Genomic DNA, 20,662 nt, shown 5'->3' with positions numbered 1-20,662 from the left:
GATATATTAAACATTACCAATACAATTTTTGTATCATAAGTGTTAGGATTGGTATTTAGGGTGAATGATTTCTTTGGGATTTCTTATCTTTTTTTTCTAAAGACTCATGGTATAGATTTTACAAAATGGAATACAAAAAATATCTACAGATATTGGTAAAAAAAAGTAATCAATCATCTCGAAAAATATAAAGGCACTTGAATTTCCTAAATGCACTCGAGGGGGGAATATCTTCTTGTCAAAAAAACAGTGCAATAAAAAGAAATGCAATAAAACTTCAATACTTCTGATTTGGGGCTATTAAATTCTATCATTTAACGAAGTATTAACTTATCGATAAATTAATAAGTTATTAATGTATCGAAACATGCTAAATTTAAGTTCAAATTTTATAAATAAGTATGTAAATCATTTTCCTATAATGACAAAATAAATTTAAAGATTTTATTTTCAGTTCAAATTATTTTATAATTATTTTTTGGGCATAATATAAGATAATATATTGCATACCACGTGCGGAGTGTAGATACTTTGATATTAAAAATTAAAAAATAATAAGACACAACAAAATCAAAACTGCACTTCTAAGGGAAATCAAAAAAATAGAGATGAAGTCTGATGTTATTAAATGTGAACTAAGAACAAACAACTTTAGATTCCTATTTTAACAAGGTATTATAATGCAGTGTTATTACATTATTAGTTGGGCCATATTGGAAATTATTTTTTATTATTATTATTTTATAAATTTAGCGGGTTATAATTTAGCACACCGGCCCAAGTCGGGGATAAGAAAAACATATTATTTTAGCGTAGTCATTAATTTATCGGGAATTAATTTAACGAAGTTCTACTGTGGTTATTAATCTTGTGTTTGGGTATGTTTTAGTCTATTCGCTCTTTGCAATGTTGGCTTAACTGGTTCACTTGATAGTTTGTAAGATCAAAGGCTTGGGGAAAAGAGTTCGCGACGTTTAAAATAGTATTCAAGCCTTCAAGGAATATTTTCTTTTGGAACACTAGCTAAGAGCAGTATGGTTAAATCCACATTCCCAAGCCTTCCTCGACAAACGACTGTATAAGAGTAGCCCTATTTAATTATTCAGTAAGAAAAAAAGTTTGGGATAACGAGTGTGTAAATTATTCTTACAAGCATCCCATAAAATATTTAAAGATGTTGGTAGAAAAAGTATTCAATCATCTAGATATATTTGGAGATAGTTGGATTTTTCAACTGCATCAGAGAGGATAAAAAGAATAAGCTTTTGTCACCTTGGTTAGTCGAAGAAGATGTGGAGAGAGTAAAGACTATATAAGAAGTTTTAATTATGACTTAACTTTTAGGGAAGGTGGAAAAAGCTAATGGAATCAACATTTTAAAGAAACTAACAGAAAGACCGATAAAATACCAGATATGCAGTGAAAATATAGAAACTAAACAAAAAAAATCAAGAAAATGTATCTAATGGACAATTACATTAACAAGGAAAGTTTCAGTTCAATGATTACTACCAAAATTTATGTTAGCTCGCATTAAAACGCGATAATATAATTAGAGTAAGTTTGCAATTAAACAAGAAAAAAAAGATGGAACACATAACAAAAGTGTAAATATAAATGACTATTGTGGATAACTTTGTGCCTTTGTCAATATTCACCGAATGCAAAGTTGACGGATAGTACGTGACAGGACTCTTACGAACTCCTCTCATCCTATGTTCTTAAAATTCTTAGACATGTCATTCAAAAGCAACTAACGGAGTTTTTCTAGAAACTTAAAACCTTTTTAGCACATCATTTATATACTTTAAATCATTCAGTTTTAAACATGTAAGATGCAACGTTACTCATTTCTTTATTATCTGTTATCCAGTTTTGTAGTTAGTGACATCTCCAAATGTTCAAGTTGACAAGAAAATTAGGCATTATTTTCCTATCTTTTATTATGAAAAATGTCATCAAGAGGGCGCACAAGTTGTAAATGTTTTTCAAGTGTGTGACAACACCACCTTAATAAGTAAAAATACCAGATATATAGTGAAAATATAGAAACTAAAGAAAAAAAATCAAGAAAATGTATCTAATGAACAATTACATTAACAAGGAAAGAATCAGCTCAATGATTACTAGATAGAAGTTATATCCTGAAGAGATCAAGATAAGATCATGATAAAAAGAAATGGTTGTTAAGCCTGTTCTTGTGTCTGATTCAATCCATTCATTCTCTGCAATGTAAGCTTACGTAGTTCATTCGATAGTGTTTTAGATTAGAGGCTTGTGGGTAGAAATAATTCGTGCCTTACGACACGGCATGAGACTAAATAATTTTTGGTTATATTATTTTTAATAATTAATACAAAAAATGATAAGACTTATTTTGACCCATGAGAACTTGTAGCTACAAAAAGCTTATATATATGTATATCACCCAAATAATTACAAATTTGGTTTCACTTGCAATTGAGGAATATAGTAATTTATAATAAAAATGCTAGGTAAATTGTTTTATTTCTCCCTAAAATGATAATATAAGTGAAAAAGCGGGGATCTAACAACCACACCCAATATTTCGTTTGGAAATCTGAATAGACAAACTCCAATATACTTTCAAGAGAATCAACTAGACAGTCAGACTCAATCTATAGAAAAATATATCAAAGAGTTTTATATCCCTATCTCTCAATTCAATATGCAATCAACAAATAGGAATTTGCGAGCCCGATTGAATATAAGAGAAGTAACTTGAACGGTACAAAAGACCAATGTTCAAGGATCAACCAATTTCAATCAACAACCAAAGGTTGGATTTACCAATTGATCGATTTAACGCACAACCTGTGATATTTCAATTATATAACAAAATATAATGCGGAAAAGAAATAACACAGACAACAAAATTTTGTTAACGAGGAAAACCATAAATGCAGAAAAACCCCGGGACTTAGTCCATCTTTGAACACCACATTGTATTAAGCCGCTACAGACACTAGCATACTACCAATGAACTTCAGACTGGACTGTAGTTGAACCATAATCAATCTCACACTGATTCAAGGTACAGTTACACTTCTTACGTCTCTGATCCCAGCAGGATAATACGCACTTGATTCCCTTAGTTGATCTCACCCACAACTAAGAGTTGCTATGACCCAAAGTCGAAGACTTGATAAACAAATTTGTCTCACATAGAAAAGTCTATAGAAATAGATAAATTTGTCTCCCACAGAAAAACCTACGAGTTTTGTTCCGTCTTTTGACAAATCAAGGTGAACATGAACCAATTGATATATTGTACTTATATTCCCGAAGAACAACCTGGAAATATCAATCACCTCACAATAATCTTAACCGTATGGTAACGAAACAATATATTGTGGAATCACAAACGATGAGACGAAGATATTTGTGACTACTTTTTATCTTGCATATCATAGAATAAATCTCGAGCCGATCTTAAAAAAATCGTACTCAAACACGATAGAAACAACAAGATCAGATCACACAACTATAGAGAAAATAGTTGGATCTAGCTTCACAATCCCAATGAAGTCTTCAAGTCGTTAACCTACAAGGTTTCGTGAAAAACCTAAGGTTAAAGGAGAATCGACTCTAGCTTATGCAACTAGTATCACACAGGTTGTGTGGGGATTAGGTTTCTCGGTTGCTAGAGTTCTCCTTTATTTAGTTTTCAAATCAGGGTTTACAATATAAGTTACCTTGGTAACAAAGCATTCAATATTCACCGTTAGATGAAAACCTGATTAGATTCAAGCTAATATCTTTCAACCATTAGATCGAACTTAGCTTGTTATACACAAATGAAATGGACCCTCATTTAGATGTAACCGTACCTAAACGTGTACACCATGTTGGCTCAACAATAGTTAACCAAGGTTAGCCATATGAATACTCTCATATGAACCTTATTCATCTTAACCATTGTTAGAGCATGGCTCGGTTGAACCCACCAAGCGTTGGTATGTCAAGTTTGGTTGTCATATTTTAGTGAATCAAAACTCATGTTAAGAGTCGCTTGATTATGTACTAGAGTCAACTTCGTATAGGTTAGATTGAAAGTATTAGGATATGGGACATTACAAGTATTGCGAAGTCTTGAAGATGTGAAGAAACAAGGAGCTACAACGACAACAATCATCCTTCCACTTGAGGTTAGTGATATTTGACTTGAACTGTTTCATTCCCTAACGTATCTTTCAAGTCGTGCATATTGAAAACATAACTGCGAAGCATATTTGAACTCTAGATAGACATAGTATTAAGGAATACCATACGAGGTTTATTGCTTAACCATTAATCTTTGTAGATAAGACATCGCCATAATCATTTGAATGTTATTGTGATTATGTATGGGTATGAGGTGAGGATTTCATCCTAGGGAACAATGTTTACATGTGTTATAAGGAAGTAAGTTCATAAATTTTTTTGTGAACCGAAAAGGAAATTGCCAGGTGTTATTGGTTTTGTTATTCATTGCATATCTTATGAACAACCAATATGTGTGATTGAGTATAACCGCTCACAACTTGTTTGTGTTCTTGGTAGAACTATTCACAAAGCCTGACTTATTTATTGGTATGACTTTTATTAGTGAAACCGATCTTAAATAATCACCTGAGATGGTATGATCGGGTTTGTGTTTTGTCTGACCAAATATGGGAAAGGGGAACCGATCCTAGTAAGAGGTGCAGTACATCACAAAGGGGAACCGATCCTTGTATGGGGTGCAACAAGGATTATAGCAGAAAGGGGAACCGATCTTATGGACATGTGCAACACATATAAGTTAGATACCAGATATATGTGGGGAACCGATCCTAGTAACTAGTCAACCGAATTTTGGAAAGCTAGTGTGACTATGCACAATACTCACATGGAGGTAGAACCGAAACTTGTTTTGGTATAACCATTAAACCCATGATTGTGATTGAATGTTGGTTTGATCAATCACATAGTTCTTGAAAGTCAGATGAACCAATTCTAAACTTGTTTGGAAGTGTGGCAAATCGGTTTCAAGGTTGTAAGTGTGAAAGAGAACTTACAAAGTAAGGATGTCGACATACTTTGAACATGTGATGTGAATGTTTATTTCTTTAACTGTTCAAAGATATTCCTTAACGGCTAAGGGAAGAGAATCCCAGGATCGAAACATAAGTAAGTTAAGAATCTTTTAATTAAGGTTATTAATTTCATTTTGTAGGGAAATTCCAGAATTAGTAATGTACATTTACTAATTAGATTTTCCGAGAGATTTCGATCATCATTTGTTGGACATAGCATTTCCAGGAATTATGGAAACTGAATTTGTGCTTTAATAGTCAATGAGTATTTCCTTATTTCAGATAGATCGGCTGACTCGGAGCTCTGCAAATCGGCGATCGACTCAGTCAATTTTTTCTTCGTTCTTCTTCATTTTCGAGAAACAGCAGCATTAACTCAGGTGGAAATTCTTACAGATCTAATGATTGAAGGTAATATGTTGCTAAATTTATAATGGAAGTTCTTTTTTTATCGTGGAAAATAAGCTTGATAAGAATATGAATCCTTTAGTCGTAGATTTAGAAAACCCTTATGAAGGGAATCCTTCAATAGATCTTACTCAGAATTTTGGTGAAGACAGATATGATTCATGAAAGTTTTCATTGATTGGTCGATTAGATCTTCTTAAACTCAAATTTTCTGATGTTGTTATTCTGATGAAAAAACAATGGAAATTAGTAGGTCAATGTAAACTAATTCCGTTAGGAAAAGGATTCTTCACCATCAAATTGGACAATTTAGAAGATAAGAATCATATCAAACAGGGTAAGTGGGAAGTTGGAGATCAAATTCTAACAATCATGAACTGGATTCCTAATTTTAGGCCCGAAAATCAAAGAACATCTTCAACAATGATTTGGGTTCATTATCCTGGTCTTAGTTTAGAATATTGGGATGAGAAAACTCTTTTTACCATTAGTAGAGCTCTTGGTAATCCAGTTAAAGTAGATACTGCTACACTTAATTATGACAGTGGGTATTATGCAAGAGTGCTAGTTGAAATCAATTTAGCAAAATCAATTCCAAATAAACTTTGGATTAAAACCAAATTTGGAGGATTTATACAAAAGATATTACTCACAAATCTTCCGAAATTCTGTCCTAATTGCAAGATTGTTGGGCATACTCAGAATGAATGTAAATCTCAGAAGAAGTCAACTACTGATTCACCAGTGAAAAAAGTTGAAGTTAATTCAGGAAAAATTCATGAAAGCAGTCCTAAAGCAGTTATGGAGAAATTTGATATATGTGAAACACCAGTTATTCATATCCACATTCCAACATCTAAAGGCCAAAGTTCAGTTAATTCCATAGAAGTCTTACCTGGAAGGTTTAGTTCACTGCAATAATAAGAATCTGAATTCAAAAGTATTGAAGAATCTATACCTCTTACCCCTGAGAAAATACTTCAACTGGTTGAAGACAATACTTTAGAGAGCAGTGTCATTAAATACATCAATGGTACTACTGGAACAGTTTCAGAAGAGAGAGTCCTTGTTACTTCATGGTCCAAAATAATTCAAAAACCAGCATCAACTGTTGCTGCAAGTACTTCTACTTCTGAAACTCTAAAACTTAAAGCTGATCCAAAGGTAACTACTCAACCAACCACTGTTAAATACAATTTTAGGAAAAACCAAGGAAAAGGAGGCACAAAAGGCCTCCATTCTCAACAATGAAAATCCTTTATTGGAACATAAGGGGACTTAGAAGATCTAGGGCTCAAAATAATTTATGTCCTTAATAAATCAGTTTAATCCTTCTTTAGTTTTTATAGCAGAACAAAAAATAGCTTGTACTGCTTCTTTTTGCAATAAATTGAATCTGCCAGGATTGAATAATATGGTGATTCATAATTCAGTCTCAAATAAAAAGGGAAACATTTGGTTATTTTGGAATAAAAATTTACCTGTTCCAACAGTCATTTCTATGTCAAGTCAAATGATAACATTTAGCATTAGGGGAGTTCTTGTTTCTGGAGTTCATGCACATGTTGGAGTTATGCAAAGAAGATTCTTATGGTCAGAAATGGAATTAGTCAGTAATCTGAATCAACCTTGGTTAGCAATTGGAGACTTTAATGCTGTTACTTCTTGTGAAAAAACAATTGGAGGCAGAGCAGCTAATAGAAAAGCAATTCTAGATTTTACAACTTGTCTGGATAAATGTGGTCTAATGCAATCTCCTAAGTCAGGTGTACAACACTCATGGTCCAATTTCCATCATGGAGATAGAATAATATTATGTAATTTAGATAGAGTTGTTTTCAATCAATTATGGCTTCAACATTATGAAGACTGGGGTTACAAAGTGGGACTAAGAATATCTTCTGATCATGCTCCTCTTCTTGGTGGAAATGTCAATATTCCCAATCCCAAAAATATACCTAAAAGATTTCAGAAAATGTGGATTTCTCATCCAGGATTTATGGATGTAGTTCTTAATAGTTGGAATGAAGAAATAATTGGAGGCCCTGCTTACATCTTTCAAGGTAAACTAAAAAGATTAAAGAAGGTTCTTTCAGATTGGAATTGGAATGAATTTGGAAATATTAATGTAAAGATCAAGGAAGCTGAGGAAAAAGTTAAAGAAGCCATGCTCAGGTCTGATGATAATCCTTTTAATGATAACTGCCTTAACAACTTAGTGGAAGCACAAAATGACCTTAACTCCAAAGAAGTCCAGCTCAGTACCATGTTAAAGCAAAAAGCTATAACTAAATGGGTAAAAGAAGGTTCTGCTAATACAGGTTTCTTCCATGCCAATCTAAAGATTAGAAAAGCAATAAATTGTATCACAGAACTGGAGGACAACAATGGAGAAATCATTTCAGAACAAAAAAAGATTGCTGAAATCTTAGTCAATCACTTTGAGGACAAATTCAAGTATCAGGATGTTGAAATTAATGAAGACTTATTAGAAGTGATACCAAATGTCATTACTCCAGAAGATCAAGAAATGTTGGATGCTTTACCAACTGTAGAAGAAATCAAGCAAATTGTCTTTGATATGGACCCTGATAGTTTTCCAGGCCCAAATGGCTTTTCAGGCTGTTTTTATAGAGAAGGCTGGCAAATAATTCAAGAGGATATTTTCAAAGCAATCCAATTATGCTGGAGAAGACAGTTTATACCAAAAGGTTTGAATTTCAATTTTTTAGTTTTACTTCCAAAAGCTGAAGGTGCTAAAAGGCCTAATCAATTCAGACCTATTGGCCTCAGCAATGTGAGCTTCAAAATTTTCACAAAAATCATTACAACTAGAATGAGTAGCCTAATGACAAAACTCATTTCACCTCAGCAAGTTGCTTATATTAAGGGCAGGTGTATTCAAGAACAAATTTTATTAGCATCTGAGATGGTGAATGAGATGAGCAAGAAAAGAAGAGGAGGAAACATTGGTCTTAAGATTGACATATCACAAGCTTATGACTCAGTCAACTGGAAATTCCTTTTTCAAGTGTTAATCAGATATGGTTTCTCTAATGATAAATGGTAAATGGAGGACCATAGGGTTTTTTCTCAGTAGGTAGAGGATTGAGGTAGGGAGATCCTCTCTCCCCCATTCTATTTGTTCTTATGGAGGATGTTTTGAGCAGATTTATCACAAAAATGGTAGCTGAAGGTAAAATCATTCCAATGGTGGTTAGAAAAGGAATTCATCCCACTCATTTATTCTTTGCAGATGATGTTTTCTTATTCTGCAATGGAGATATAAGAAGCATTGAAAACTTAATCTGGTTGCTGGAGGAGTATCAAAGAAGTTCTGGACAAATCATCAATAAAGATAAAAGTAAACTCTTCATTGATGGCACTTCTGAAGCAACAAAAGCTCAGATCAAATGACTTTTTTAAATGGAATTAAGTAAATTTCCTGACAAATATTTAGGTGTAATTTTATCAGCTGGTAGAGTTAAACATCTGCAGTTTGGCCTATGATGGAAATGCTTCAAAGGAAATTGACATCTTGGAAAGGGAAACTTATCTATTTCCATGACAGGTTAGTGCTTATCAAATCAGTACTATGCAGCATTCCCATCTACAATATGGCAGTCTATAAATGGCCTGTTTCAATAACCAAAACATGTGAAAAGACAATAAGAAATTTCCTATGGTCTGGTGAGACAAGGAAATACACAATTCTGTCATGGAAAAAAGTCTGCACTCCTTACAAGGAAGGGGGTTTGGGAATTCCAAGGCTTGAAATTATGAATAGAGCTCTTTTAATGAAGATGATATGGAAGATCATTAATTCTGATGAGGAACGGGCATTGTCTTCAAGGCAAAATATCAGAACTCAAATAACCAATGGACAAGTAGTTGGCAATTATCTTTAGTTTGGCATGGACTCAAATGGCTTTGGAAGTCTTGAAAGAAGATATAAGATGGTGTATGGGCAATGGACAGGAAATATCTTTGTGGTTTGATATTTGGTTAGGGAAATCTCCTTTAATTCATCAATTTGGCAACACAGATTTTGTCAAGAACAACATCCACATGAAAGTAGCTGACATAATTCACAATGGGGTTTGGAGAATTCCTCTAGAACGGCAACAGATCCTACCTCTCAATAGCTTACCAGAAGTTGGTGGGGGAAATGACCTCATGATCTGGAATGGCAATATTAAAGGTAACTTCACTACTTCTGCTGCAATTGATAAAACAAGACATAAAGAACCATTGCTGCACTGTTCAAATTTTATTTGGAATGCCTTCCTACATCCTAGCATAACAAGCAATGTGTGGAAAATAGTACAAGGGATTTATGTGGATGATACAAAAATGCTTGAAAAAGGGTATGACTTGGCTTCCAGATGTTGTATTTGTGAAGCTAATCAAGATAGCATGGATCATCTACTCTGGGATTGAAACTTTAGCATTGAAATTTGAAACTGGATTTGTTTAATTTTTGAATTCCAACCCCCCAAGTCTTTTCAAGATATTTGGAGAAATGCAAAATCAAAAAGTCCATTGGTTAAGGAAGCATGGATCACAGCAGCTTGTGCTATTATCAGGGATCTATGGTTTCATAAGAATAAGAGAATATTTGAAAATATTAAGCCTAATCTTCAAAGCTTTAAATGCAGAATTCAAAAGACAGTCTTTGAAGGTGGCCTCAGGATGAAGGAAAACAAATGGAGTCAGAATTATGATCTTCAAATAATACAATTCTTTAAATTGGGGCCAAGAAATATCAAATTTCAGAAGATCATTGCTTGCTATTGGAATCCACCAGGAATAGGGTACACGTTATTCTATTGTGATGGTGCATCCATTGGGAATCCAGGTGTTGCAGGTTTTGGAGTTGTTATCAGAGATCACTTATGTCAGGTGTTGGTGGCTATGGCAGGTGGAATTGGAACAACTACCAATTATATTGCTGAGGCATATGCAGTAGTGTATACAGCTGAGCTGGCTGTAGAATGGGATATGAACAACATTATTATCAGGTCAGACTCAAAAACTATCATCTATGAATTCTCAACAGGTACAATTCCTTGGTTCTTAAAAATGAGATGGAGAAAAGCAGTAAGTAGGTTAAACTCAGTAATATTTAATCATGGCTACAGAGAGACCAACTTATCTGCTGATGCCATGGAAAAAAAGGGAGCCTTATTAACTGCTGGTGAAAGACAATTACACATTGGAAGATCTTCTGTTTTAGCTAGAAAAGAAATGCCAAATGTTCAGTATTATACATTTAGCTAAGTGAAATTTTCAGTTTAGTTCTGTAATCTTCAGTTCAGTCCTGTAATTTTTGGCCTATGTAGTTGGCTTTTTTGTTATGCTTTCTTCCTTGAGGTATGTATCTTTCATTAAAATTCTTTATTAATAAAATAATGTGATTTAGCAAAAAAAAAATAATTGTGCTTTAATGAATATCTTGAGAATATTTTCGGTTTTGGAAATTCCTTGGTGTCCAAACTTCCTTGTCTATAAGTACTTGAAGTTTGCCTTTCTTGCAAACTAATCCTTCGTAACAACAAACTTCCTCTTTTGTTGTTGTTACTGGTGTAGCCGTCTATTCGGAGAGGAGAGTAACCTAATTAGGCGAAATCTCTTACGGCCGCTCAGTTTAAAGTCTTCTTTGGGATTGAGAAGCTCTAGCGTGTACCGCTGGTGGGAAACTAGATAATTGCAGTTTATCTTTTGTTTTCGATTGACTTGATTGACTAATGATGGTTGAAATCTGATTGCACCTAGTTTGTTTATTCTTGAGAATCTTCTCTTCTGATATAAGATTCACTAAAACTAGTTCAGAGTTTCGACAGGGATCTTTAGACTGTTGTGAGTTTTAAAGATCATCTTGTGATAATCCATTGTTAACAGACTCCGTCTGTGCGTGATTGATCACAAGAGATTCGAGTGATTGTGTGCAGGTTTTTATTGAAGATTTAAGATGATTTGAAGACAAAGAAGATATTGAAGATATGACTTGGGTTTTATAATCTTTGCTGTGCACAATACTTGTTTTGGTAAAAGAGGATCCAATTAATAATCGGTTTATCCTTGTGGTAGATTGGGTTGATTAATTGAGTAGATCGGCATCAACACAATTCTTTGGATTAAGAGTGTTGTTGGCTTAATTTTAAACGATTACTTCGGTAATTGAACATAAGATAGATCTAAGGACCTGACGAAGGAGTTTATGTTAAGATAAACGGAAGAGCCTTTGTCCGACTCATATCACTTGGTTGAATAGAGTTGATACCAAACAGATTTGTTGTTCCTTTACTGTTTGGAATACGAACCAAAGAAATTTTTCCAAGTACGTGACTTATTTATAAGTTGGAGGCGTGGGAATACAGACGGAACTAGGTGAACTATAGGTTTAGTTGCTTGGTCTCAACTATACGAAGTTAGGTGTAATTTTGTGTAGCAGCTTAATACTGAGAGTATTCAATTCTGGACAAGGTCCCGGGGTTTTTCTGCATTTGCGATTTTCTCGTTAAAAAAATCTTGCTGTGTGATTTACTTTTATTTTCCGCATTATAATTGTTTTATTATAATTAAAGTAAATTACACAAACGTTAATTCCTATTTACTTGATAAGCAATCCTATTGTGTTTGGTTAAGTCCGAACCTTTGTATCAAGTAAACATACTTCATTGTTGTATTGTCTCGATCTCGTATCCATAGAGGATCACACGAAGTGTGAACCGATTAGTTGTATTGTTTCGACTTTGTCCATAGACAATCACTTTCGGTGAAAGGACTTATAGGTAGGAAATTTTTTAGCTTGAGGTATATTTGGGTACCCTCGCCTTTTGAATTGGTATCAGAGCAGGCAAACAGGAAAAGATCTGACAATCTGTGTTTGGTGCAATCCAACCTATAAGAATTGAGTCTAATGTCCGATAAAGTTAACATTATGCAAGAGTATGAATATTAAAATGTTTAAGATGTTGCTACTTTGTTGACTCATGATCCAGGAGTTACGAAAACATTTATGTCTATCTCTGATGAAAGAGAAGATGTTGACAAAGAGTTGGTAAAATTCCTAAAGCCTATACAATCTCTATCTTCTAAAGTACTCATTTTAAAGACAGAGTCAAATCTTCTTAAACAAGAGATCAGAGAAAAAGACATTCAACTGAATTGTCTAGCCAAAGAGAAAATGGATCTTGCTGTCAAACTAGAAGCTCTTGGTAAATCTATTACAGATAAAGAGACACGTCCTATGATTCTGACTAATGATGTTGTTATGAATTCTTCTGATGAGGAAACTAAAAGTCCTTGCTCCACTTTTACAGATTGTAATAAAACCGGTTTAATCACATCTGAAACAGATCAAGATGATGGTAGTTTGCCAAAATACATCAAGTTAGAAGAGGATGAGAAACCAGCTTCTAGATCTATTGATGATCAAACGAAATCTTGTCCAAAGAAAACGTTGAACCGATTCCGTGGTGATTGTACGGAATACAATTTTCACTTGCACTTGCGATAACGAGTCTCGAATCTATTGACCCAGTTCTTCTTGATGAAACGGATTCCCAACTATCAACTGAATCTCCTGCATATCTGCTTGGTGCGTGAGATTGACGCATTCAGTTTTCTCGATGTCAATCGAGAAGGAATATGCATTTCAGTCTCAATCTCGATCATTGAATTGAAGTCTTTCTTTTATCATATGTAAGTATGGTCTATATAATAATAAAGAAACTTATGCAAAGCGGAATAGGTGCTTTGACAACAATTTACTTAAATTGGCTGCTTCATTTCGTCTAGTGAGAACGATTTCTCTTTATTAGCGCTCCGTGGCTCTCATAGGTCTCTTTTCTTTGACTTGGCTCACAAGGTTGTTGACTCGCTTACTTGTTATAGTAAGGACCTACTTGACTCAGCGGTTAGAGTATTGCTTTCATACGGCAAGAGTCATTGGTTCAAATCCAATAGTAGGTAAGGTCGCTAATGACTTGCTTTGGAAGAGAAAGAAAAGAAAGAATCTTTCCCATGTCTTTCTTGGTTGGACAAATCCAACCGGTCATTTCTTATAAGTCTTTCTTAAAAGAGAAAGAAGCGGAAGAGAAAATGCAAAGTCTGAATGGTACACAGCCCACTTGAGAAATTTAACATTATTCCGCTCATTTGAAACTGACCTGAGATGAGTCCTATCCATGTCCCCCTACTTCACCCAACCTTGCGCAAGAGCCAATTGAATGATCTTTCTCTGCTATCTCTAGAAGTTCATTCTGATAAAGAGCTTAACAAGATCTAATATAATCTGGTTTGAGGAGCCTAGCCTTCTTTACTATTAGTTTCAATATCTGCTGCTTTTGTGCCAACCCTCTAAGGGGGGAGGCATGAACTTCCGTACAAATGCTTAATAAGACAATAAGAAAGGAATAAGTAGCGATATGCCGCCTTATTTTATAAAGAAAGGCTAAGAGCCGACGGAGAGAGCTTCCAACATCCTATACTCGCAGTAGGGAATCTCCCACTCGCCTCGCTCTTGTGACATGCTATGTTTCGCATTGATTGACACTAATGGGTGTCACTTGACAGGAAACTTATACTTCTTCAACATACAATGGTAAAATTTTTGAAGGAAGTTTCGTGTCTTAAAAAACTGAAAGATCATTCCTCAGTGGAAAGACAGATTATACCACATGCCGATAAGATCAACTCAAAGGAGTCAGAGGAAAGAGTTGATAATCACTTCTAGAAAAAGGTTCCTCCGCACCCATATCGAAACATTTCTGGTTTTGATGAGGAACGACTCCAGAAGGAAGGGAAAGAGCGAATCTCTGCCAAAAGAAACAATCAGGAATTTTCGATAGTGATCACACTAATGTGAATAATAAGGAAGTCCTTAGAATGAGAAAATCTTATAAAAATCTCATTGAAAGAATTAAGAGATATTTAGCTATCTCCGAGAATTCTCATATTAATACATTTTCTCCACATGATCATATCTCTAGAGTTAGAAAAGATCATCGTGTTGGGAGAAAATATTTTGGGCAGAAATTCCCTAAAAGAAACATGAACTATGTTTCTGATATTTACTGTAAGCTGGAAAGAGCTTACTCCGATACAACTTAGTTGTATCATATGTTGTGCATTATCATCCTTTCGTGCTCATAATCTTGGATGGGAAAGGCACAATAAAACGGGAGCACATGTATTTTGTGTAGTTGTTTATCAGAAAAAATTTCTGTGACAATATATGGGTTGCTGCGAATCCATGGTAGTCTAAAAATGTTCATGTTTAACATGATTTTCCAAAAATAGGTGTTATTTGGAATTTTCGGATTTTTAACAATCCTTCCAACTTGAGAAGTTCAGACTAAGGAAACAAAATATATTCTTTTATATTTTAGGATTTTCCAGAGGTCTTTTGGTCCGAAAGTTGTCTCTTTTAAAAGGAGAAACTTTCTCTTGTCTGTATTCAGAAACCCTGAACAATCCTTTTATATTCATTCATAACCGAGCATGCCTCCAGTAACTCGCAAAGTCTCAAAGGCTAATAAGGAGGAAGCTCAAAAGGTTAAGGATTGTCGAGGAATCAATACAGAGAGGAAGAAAAAGGGCATATCTAATATCATGTCTGATTATGACTCTGATAGTTCAGTTGGATCACAAAATGAGTCATGCCTGTTGGCTTACAACCTACAAGATCCAACCAAAACCAAGTGGATTCGTTCCGACAGTATGATAGATTATATCCACGGTTTTGAGGAACTAAGAACCAATCTCATTACAACGGTTCGGAATCAAGATTGGCTCAAAGATAAGATTGAGGAGACAAAAGGTGATATTGCTAATATGAAGATTCAAGTCGAAAAACTTGAGAAACAAGAAGTGGTTTCTGACAAGTCCCTTGAGACATGCTTTAAAAGTTTGAACACTGAAGAGACCTCAGTGAACAACAAGAGCACCACTAGAGATTAAGTTATACTCCCTCCGTCCCTAATAAGATGACCTAGTTGTAGTTTGCACAAATTTTAAGGCAAGGAGGAAAGTGGAGTATATTTAACTATTTTTTTACAATTATACCCTTATGGGCAATAATTAGTAAAATTTAGAAACGATTTATCTCTTAAATTATACCACGGTTTTTTATAAACTTTATACCGTTGAAAAGCATTTTAAGACACCTACGCAACGAATATAAACATGACTATCAAATTATACATATTTCTTATAGAAAAAATAATCAATTAAAAGGGTAGTTTTAGAAATATCCCTTGATTAGTGAAATATGTCATCTATTTATGGGACAAAGTTTAAAACCAAGTAGGTCATCTTATTAGGGACGGAGGGAGTATACTGTAAAACTTAATCAAGATTAATATACATCAATTTTTGATTTCTTTCATTGATTGTATTGGTCTATTATGAATAAAATTATTTGATTGGTAATTTTTCTTGTGATAGTTTTCGGTTTACATAGCCTGTGCTTGAATGCTTTTATCTTATTGCTATGTATGTTTATGGGATGTTTGATTTCGGTTTTACTACCTTAATATTCGATCTCATATATTGTGAACCCTTATGGTTTGGGTGACTTTTTGGTTTAGCAGGATTAAGTTCTAGCCCATGTTGGTAGGCTTTATCAAAGAATCATGAGGGGTTCTGGTAGAAACAATATGTGAAAAAGTCACAATATGTTGAATCGGTTTTGGTTTAGCATAAAAGCATATGTGTTTCGACAGTTTTCAACTCTTGCTTGCAATTGTTAAAACCGGGTTTCAACCTTTCTCTGGTAAAGGTTGGGGGTTGTTTTTGTTCTTTTGTTTTGGCATAAGGATGACAATGTGATGATATTTCGATACCAATTCTCCCTGGACGAAGATGCAAACATATTGGAGAAGTGGATGCGAAATTTGAGGTAACAATCTTGTTAGTTAATTGTTTTCTTGTTTAAGAAAAGCCTGAGTCTATATTATATATATTTGTTGCTTTTGCTTAACAAAATTTCAGTACAATTGATATTTATTCCATGATGTATGTGTGGATGTGTGATTCAATTGGTTCCGGTTAAGAAAAACTATTGTTATCTTGCTTTATTGTGTGGTATCAATTGTTTAGGCTTACAAAATTTCGGTACAATTGACGTTGTGTGTGATTCAATTGGTTCCGGTTAAGAAAAACTATTGTTATCTTGATTTTGTATGGTATCAATTGTTTAGGCTTACAAATTTTCGGTGCAATTGCAGTGCTTTTAATGTCTATGTTGTTTCAATTGCTTCCGGTTGAGGTGAATAATTATGCAAGTTGATTTATTTTGGTTTGTATGAATTATTTATGGCTTAACGAAATAAAAAAAGTGTACGGGATGAGTTGTTTAGTCCAATTCGATTCCGGATAAGAGAAACTAAGTTAATTATGATCTTAGTTAGACTTATCGAAGTGAGGTTTCGGTTATTCAAGTCTAATCGAATGCCTTAACAAGAAATGCTAGTTAACTAACCTAGTACTTGTCTTGTTTAAAATTGAAAGGTCTAAGTTTATGGATAATTAGAACCTGATGAGAAAAATAAAGTTTATCTTTATTTTGGTCTTATCGAATTAAGCGGTTGTTTTTGAACAATCAGTTTAGCAAAGGGACTAAAGTGCTTAGTTGTTTTTTGGTTTGTTAAACTAAATTGGAAAAATTGTTTCATACAATTGTTTCCTTGATAACATATCAAAATAAAACTACTTGTAGTTTCAGTTTTGATATTGGTTATCAGAACATGATGTGTGGAACCCTCGTGCCTAACTCTACAGGTTTGCAAGTCTATTTTGAGATTTGTAAGATTCTTTTCGTGTTGTCCTTTATTTTTTCGTTTCTTTGTCATTTTGTGACAAAAAGGGGAATAAATATATGGAGTAAACATGTGATACTGGCATTGGTTTTATACTGATTGGTATCGCTAAGGAAAAGAACATTGGTGCTTGAACGTTTATCTAACGAAAAAGTGAAAGCACAGACTAAGGGGGAGTAACTGATCGCTGTCGTATGCGTCAAAAATAATTCACTTTCAATTGTTGTTATAAAAATTCTAGTTTCTTAGTAACCAATGGGGGGATTTTTGTTTTATCAAAATAAACAAAGCGGTAAAATAATGAAAATAGTTGAAAATAATCAATAGAGAGATATTGGTCAAGGAATTCATCTTCAATCTTAAACATGTGCTTGCATTCATGATTAGAATTACAATTTAATCTCTTTTATTATCAAAAGCCTAAAGTATCAAGAGAGCAATATAATCTATTAATTTCCTAAGTTCATCGATACACACATTAGATCTGCGTATGTGAATTCTACCTAAAGAATAACCTAACGCCTTGCGCTAATTAAGTTCAATTCCTATGAGCATTAAGTTTTGGAAATAGGCTAATCAATGCAATTGTCATACATTGCGCATAACAATTCGGACAATGGTCAAACTCTACATATGATCACAAGAGTGTATCACTACAAACCGCAATCATATCATGCTACTTGTATTCGGCGTTATCGCTCGATGAAAAACCCTAAAATAGCTATGGACAAGGATGCAAGTTCAATTAATTGGCCACTTAACCAAACAAACATCTAATCCTATCACAATACATCAATCATGTGATTATTAAAAACTGTAAAGATTTGAAAGATAATCAAGAGAGAAAACTAATGCATTAATCAAGCACAAGTTGTGGATATAGGACTACATCCTTCACCAATAATATTAAATTAGCTACTCATAGCGATAGAGTTCATCATAATCAATAATCAAATAACGAAGATGAAAGCAAAGCGAACCCTAGTAGCGTAAACAAAAGCGGCTCTCTCCTTAGCTCCAAGAATAATACGTGATATCCAAAGGAAGTATAAAACTTTCCTTTTTGTAGCTCTTTTTGTTTCCAAAACTAGGTCTTCAAAGCCCAAAGTCCAAGGGGTCCAACAAGCCCATAACTTGCCAAGCTTGTCAGTCTTGTAAAACTGACAACCTATTCCTGCCCATTAATTACCACCATCAGGACCACGGTTAGCTGAAGCTAAGTCTTGGCTAAGTTGCCACAGACCCAATATAATTCCTTCTCTGCCAGGCCAAATACCAGCAGCAATTCCACCCATACTGTGACAACCAGTATTTCCCATTTCAGTTTAGAATCACCACCAGTCAGCACCAACTTCAACCCCCACCACCATCTCTCATTGAAACTTCATTGCAGCATCACCTGAACCTAAGCATACATCTAACATTGATTCAGTTCAGCTCATTCATCTGTTCTTTGCTCGATTGCAAACCACCAACAGCATCAGTTCACTTCTCGGCGTTGACACAAATTCCATCTGCAGCTCCAACATGCCATCAATTCCAAGCATCTGCCAAGATTCTCACCAAAAACATCCATCCTTCACTTCCACTTAACCACTGCAGCACCAACTGCAACTTCACATTCAAACTTTTCTTGCTTCAGCTGCTAATTCAGCTCTCTTTGTCACTGCCACTGAACCTTGGATAACACCAGCAGCACATCTTAGTTCTAGCTTCTGCCATCAGTTCAACCATCACTGTTAATCTGTAGCTTTCTTCAATTCAATCAAACCATTCTATCTCAGGTCCTGCAGCTCATTCTTCCAACACCATTCATGCATAATTCTGTCACAAAACTCCACAGACCATTAACATCATCACTGTCTCTTACACTTATGCACTTCTTCTCAGGTCCATTTCCTCATGTAATGAAATGATATCACCTCCATGAAAACCCCATCAATACTTCAGTTCAGCTGCAGTTACACACTTCACATCTCAGGCCAACTACATTCTCAGTCGACATCTGTAGCAGCAACACCAACGGTATCTGCACTTGCACCTGCAACTATTCCCTTCATCTTGCTTCATTGCAGCACCAACACAATCACAGCAACAGATTTTTAAAGAGCATATTGCGTTTCTGCGACTTCACTTCAGCTGCAATCACCAATTCCTCATTTTGCACCTGCAACATCACCCATGACAGCAAGCTTCACTGCCAACTGTTGAACATCACCAATCTTGCACCCATTTCATTCATTTACCAGGACCAGGGTTCACTCATGCATACAAACCAACCATACAACAAATTGTGTTTCCCTGCAGTTTCATACATTCTTACCCTGTAATTCCTTGCTCTCTTTGTCGACTGCAACCAGAGTCAACCACCTACAATCACTTGCAGCATCAGTTCCAGACAGCACCACCAGTTTCTTTCATTGAAATAACCATTATCCTGAAATTCCATTAATCTTCAACCATGTTCTCTCGATTCAAACTTCCAGCAGCAGCGACACCTCCTACAACATCACTGACCTTCAACAATTCGAACTCAACCCATCTCAGATACATCGAATCCCATGAACATCTCCACTGATATCATCTTCTTCTTCTCTTTAGAAACCTTAACATCATTTTCTTCTCATTACAGCATCAGATTCAACACCATCAAACCCAATAATCAGACAAACCCATCTCCTAATCTTCATTAATTCCTCCATTTCCTTGACCTACCAGTAGCAGCGGATGCATCTCAGTTCTTCTCACAATAAACCTTCTTCCTCTCTGTAATTGCTCGAATCACCACTACAATCTTCTCGTGTAATATATATATTTAATTCGAACCAGTATTCACCACCGCTTCCATCATCTCCGATCAAAAGTTCATGGATCTCTGAATTATTCTCGACTGCGCCTCTATTTCCTCAAGTCTCTCAGTTTTAGACAGACACAATAATGAGGAGAATTCTCTAGCAGGGGTTAGTCCACGAGTGAGTTTGGGGGTTTAATGTATTTTAGATCTTGGGGATTTTGAGGGAGTGTAAGAGAATTCAGGGAGTTTGAGAGAGTTTGGTGTTTTGAGTGTAGGGAGTTTGAGATACTCTCCCAAAATCTCTACTCTTTTGAGAGATTTGGAGTGAGGCAAAAATACACTGTAAACTCCCTAGAACTCCCCAAAAAAACCCAACTCCCTAGCCTTCTATTTTTTACCACTGGGAGTTTAAGAGCTTCTTTCAAACTCCCCCACGACTAACAGGGTTTTCTAGGGAGTTTGGGAGACTCTTCTAAACTCTCCCACGACTAACGGGGATTTTGAGAGACTCCTTCGAATTCCCCCACGACTAACAGGAAAAAACCTAACTACACCCA

The 20,662-nt window shown here is 34.9% G+C and overlaps 1 protein-coding gene and 1 non-coding gene across 2 annotated transcripts; both read left to right on the top strand.

Annotated features, from left to right (window-relative positions):
• The first annotated feature begins 5,909 nt into the window (after window positions 1–5,909).
• Window positions 5,910–7,918, top strand: LOC113333228. The gene is made up of 4 exons (XM_026579739.1): window positions 5,910–6,354; window positions 6,436–6,650; window positions 6,811–7,782; window positions 7,859–7,918. Exons 1-4 carry the CDS (start codon window positions 5,910–5,912, stop codon window positions 7,916–7,918), a joined length of 1,692 nt encoding a protein of 563 aa, XP_026435524.1.
• A 5,472-nt stretch (window positions 7,919–13,390) lies between these two features.
• Window positions 13,391–13,463, top strand: TRNAM-CAU. The gene has a single exon. It is a non-coding gene; the product is annotated as a tRNA-Met (tRNA).
• The last annotated feature ends 7,199 nt before the right edge of the window (window positions 13,464–20,662 follow it).

Source organism: Papaver somniferum, unplaced genomic scaffold (genome assembly GCF_003573695.1).
Source record: "Papaver somniferum cultivar HN1 unplaced genomic scaffold, ASM357369v1 unplaced-scaffold_132, whole genome shotgun sequence".
Taxonomy (NCBI): domain Eukaryota; kingdom Viridiplantae; phylum Streptophyta; class Magnoliopsida; order Ranunculales; family Papaveraceae; genus Papaver; species Papaver somniferum.
Note: the sequence above shows the minus strand (reverse complement) of the source record. Positions and strands in the feature narration are given on the sequence as shown.

Excerpts from the sequence above, each read along its gene's own strand:
- LOC113333228 (XM_026579739.1), top strand. The coding sequence starts at position 5,910 with ATGATTTGGGTTCATTATCCTGGTCTTAGTTTAGAATATTGGGATGAG. Across the intron at positions 6,651-6,810 it reads AACTTAAAGCTGATCCAAAG|TTTAATCCTTCTTTAGTTTT; the intron begins GTAACTACTCAA and ends TTAATAAATCAG. Across the intron at positions 7,783-7,858 it reads AAAAAGCTATAACTAAATGG|AACTGGAGGACAACAATGGA; the intron begins GTAAAAGAAGGT and ends ATTGTATCACAG.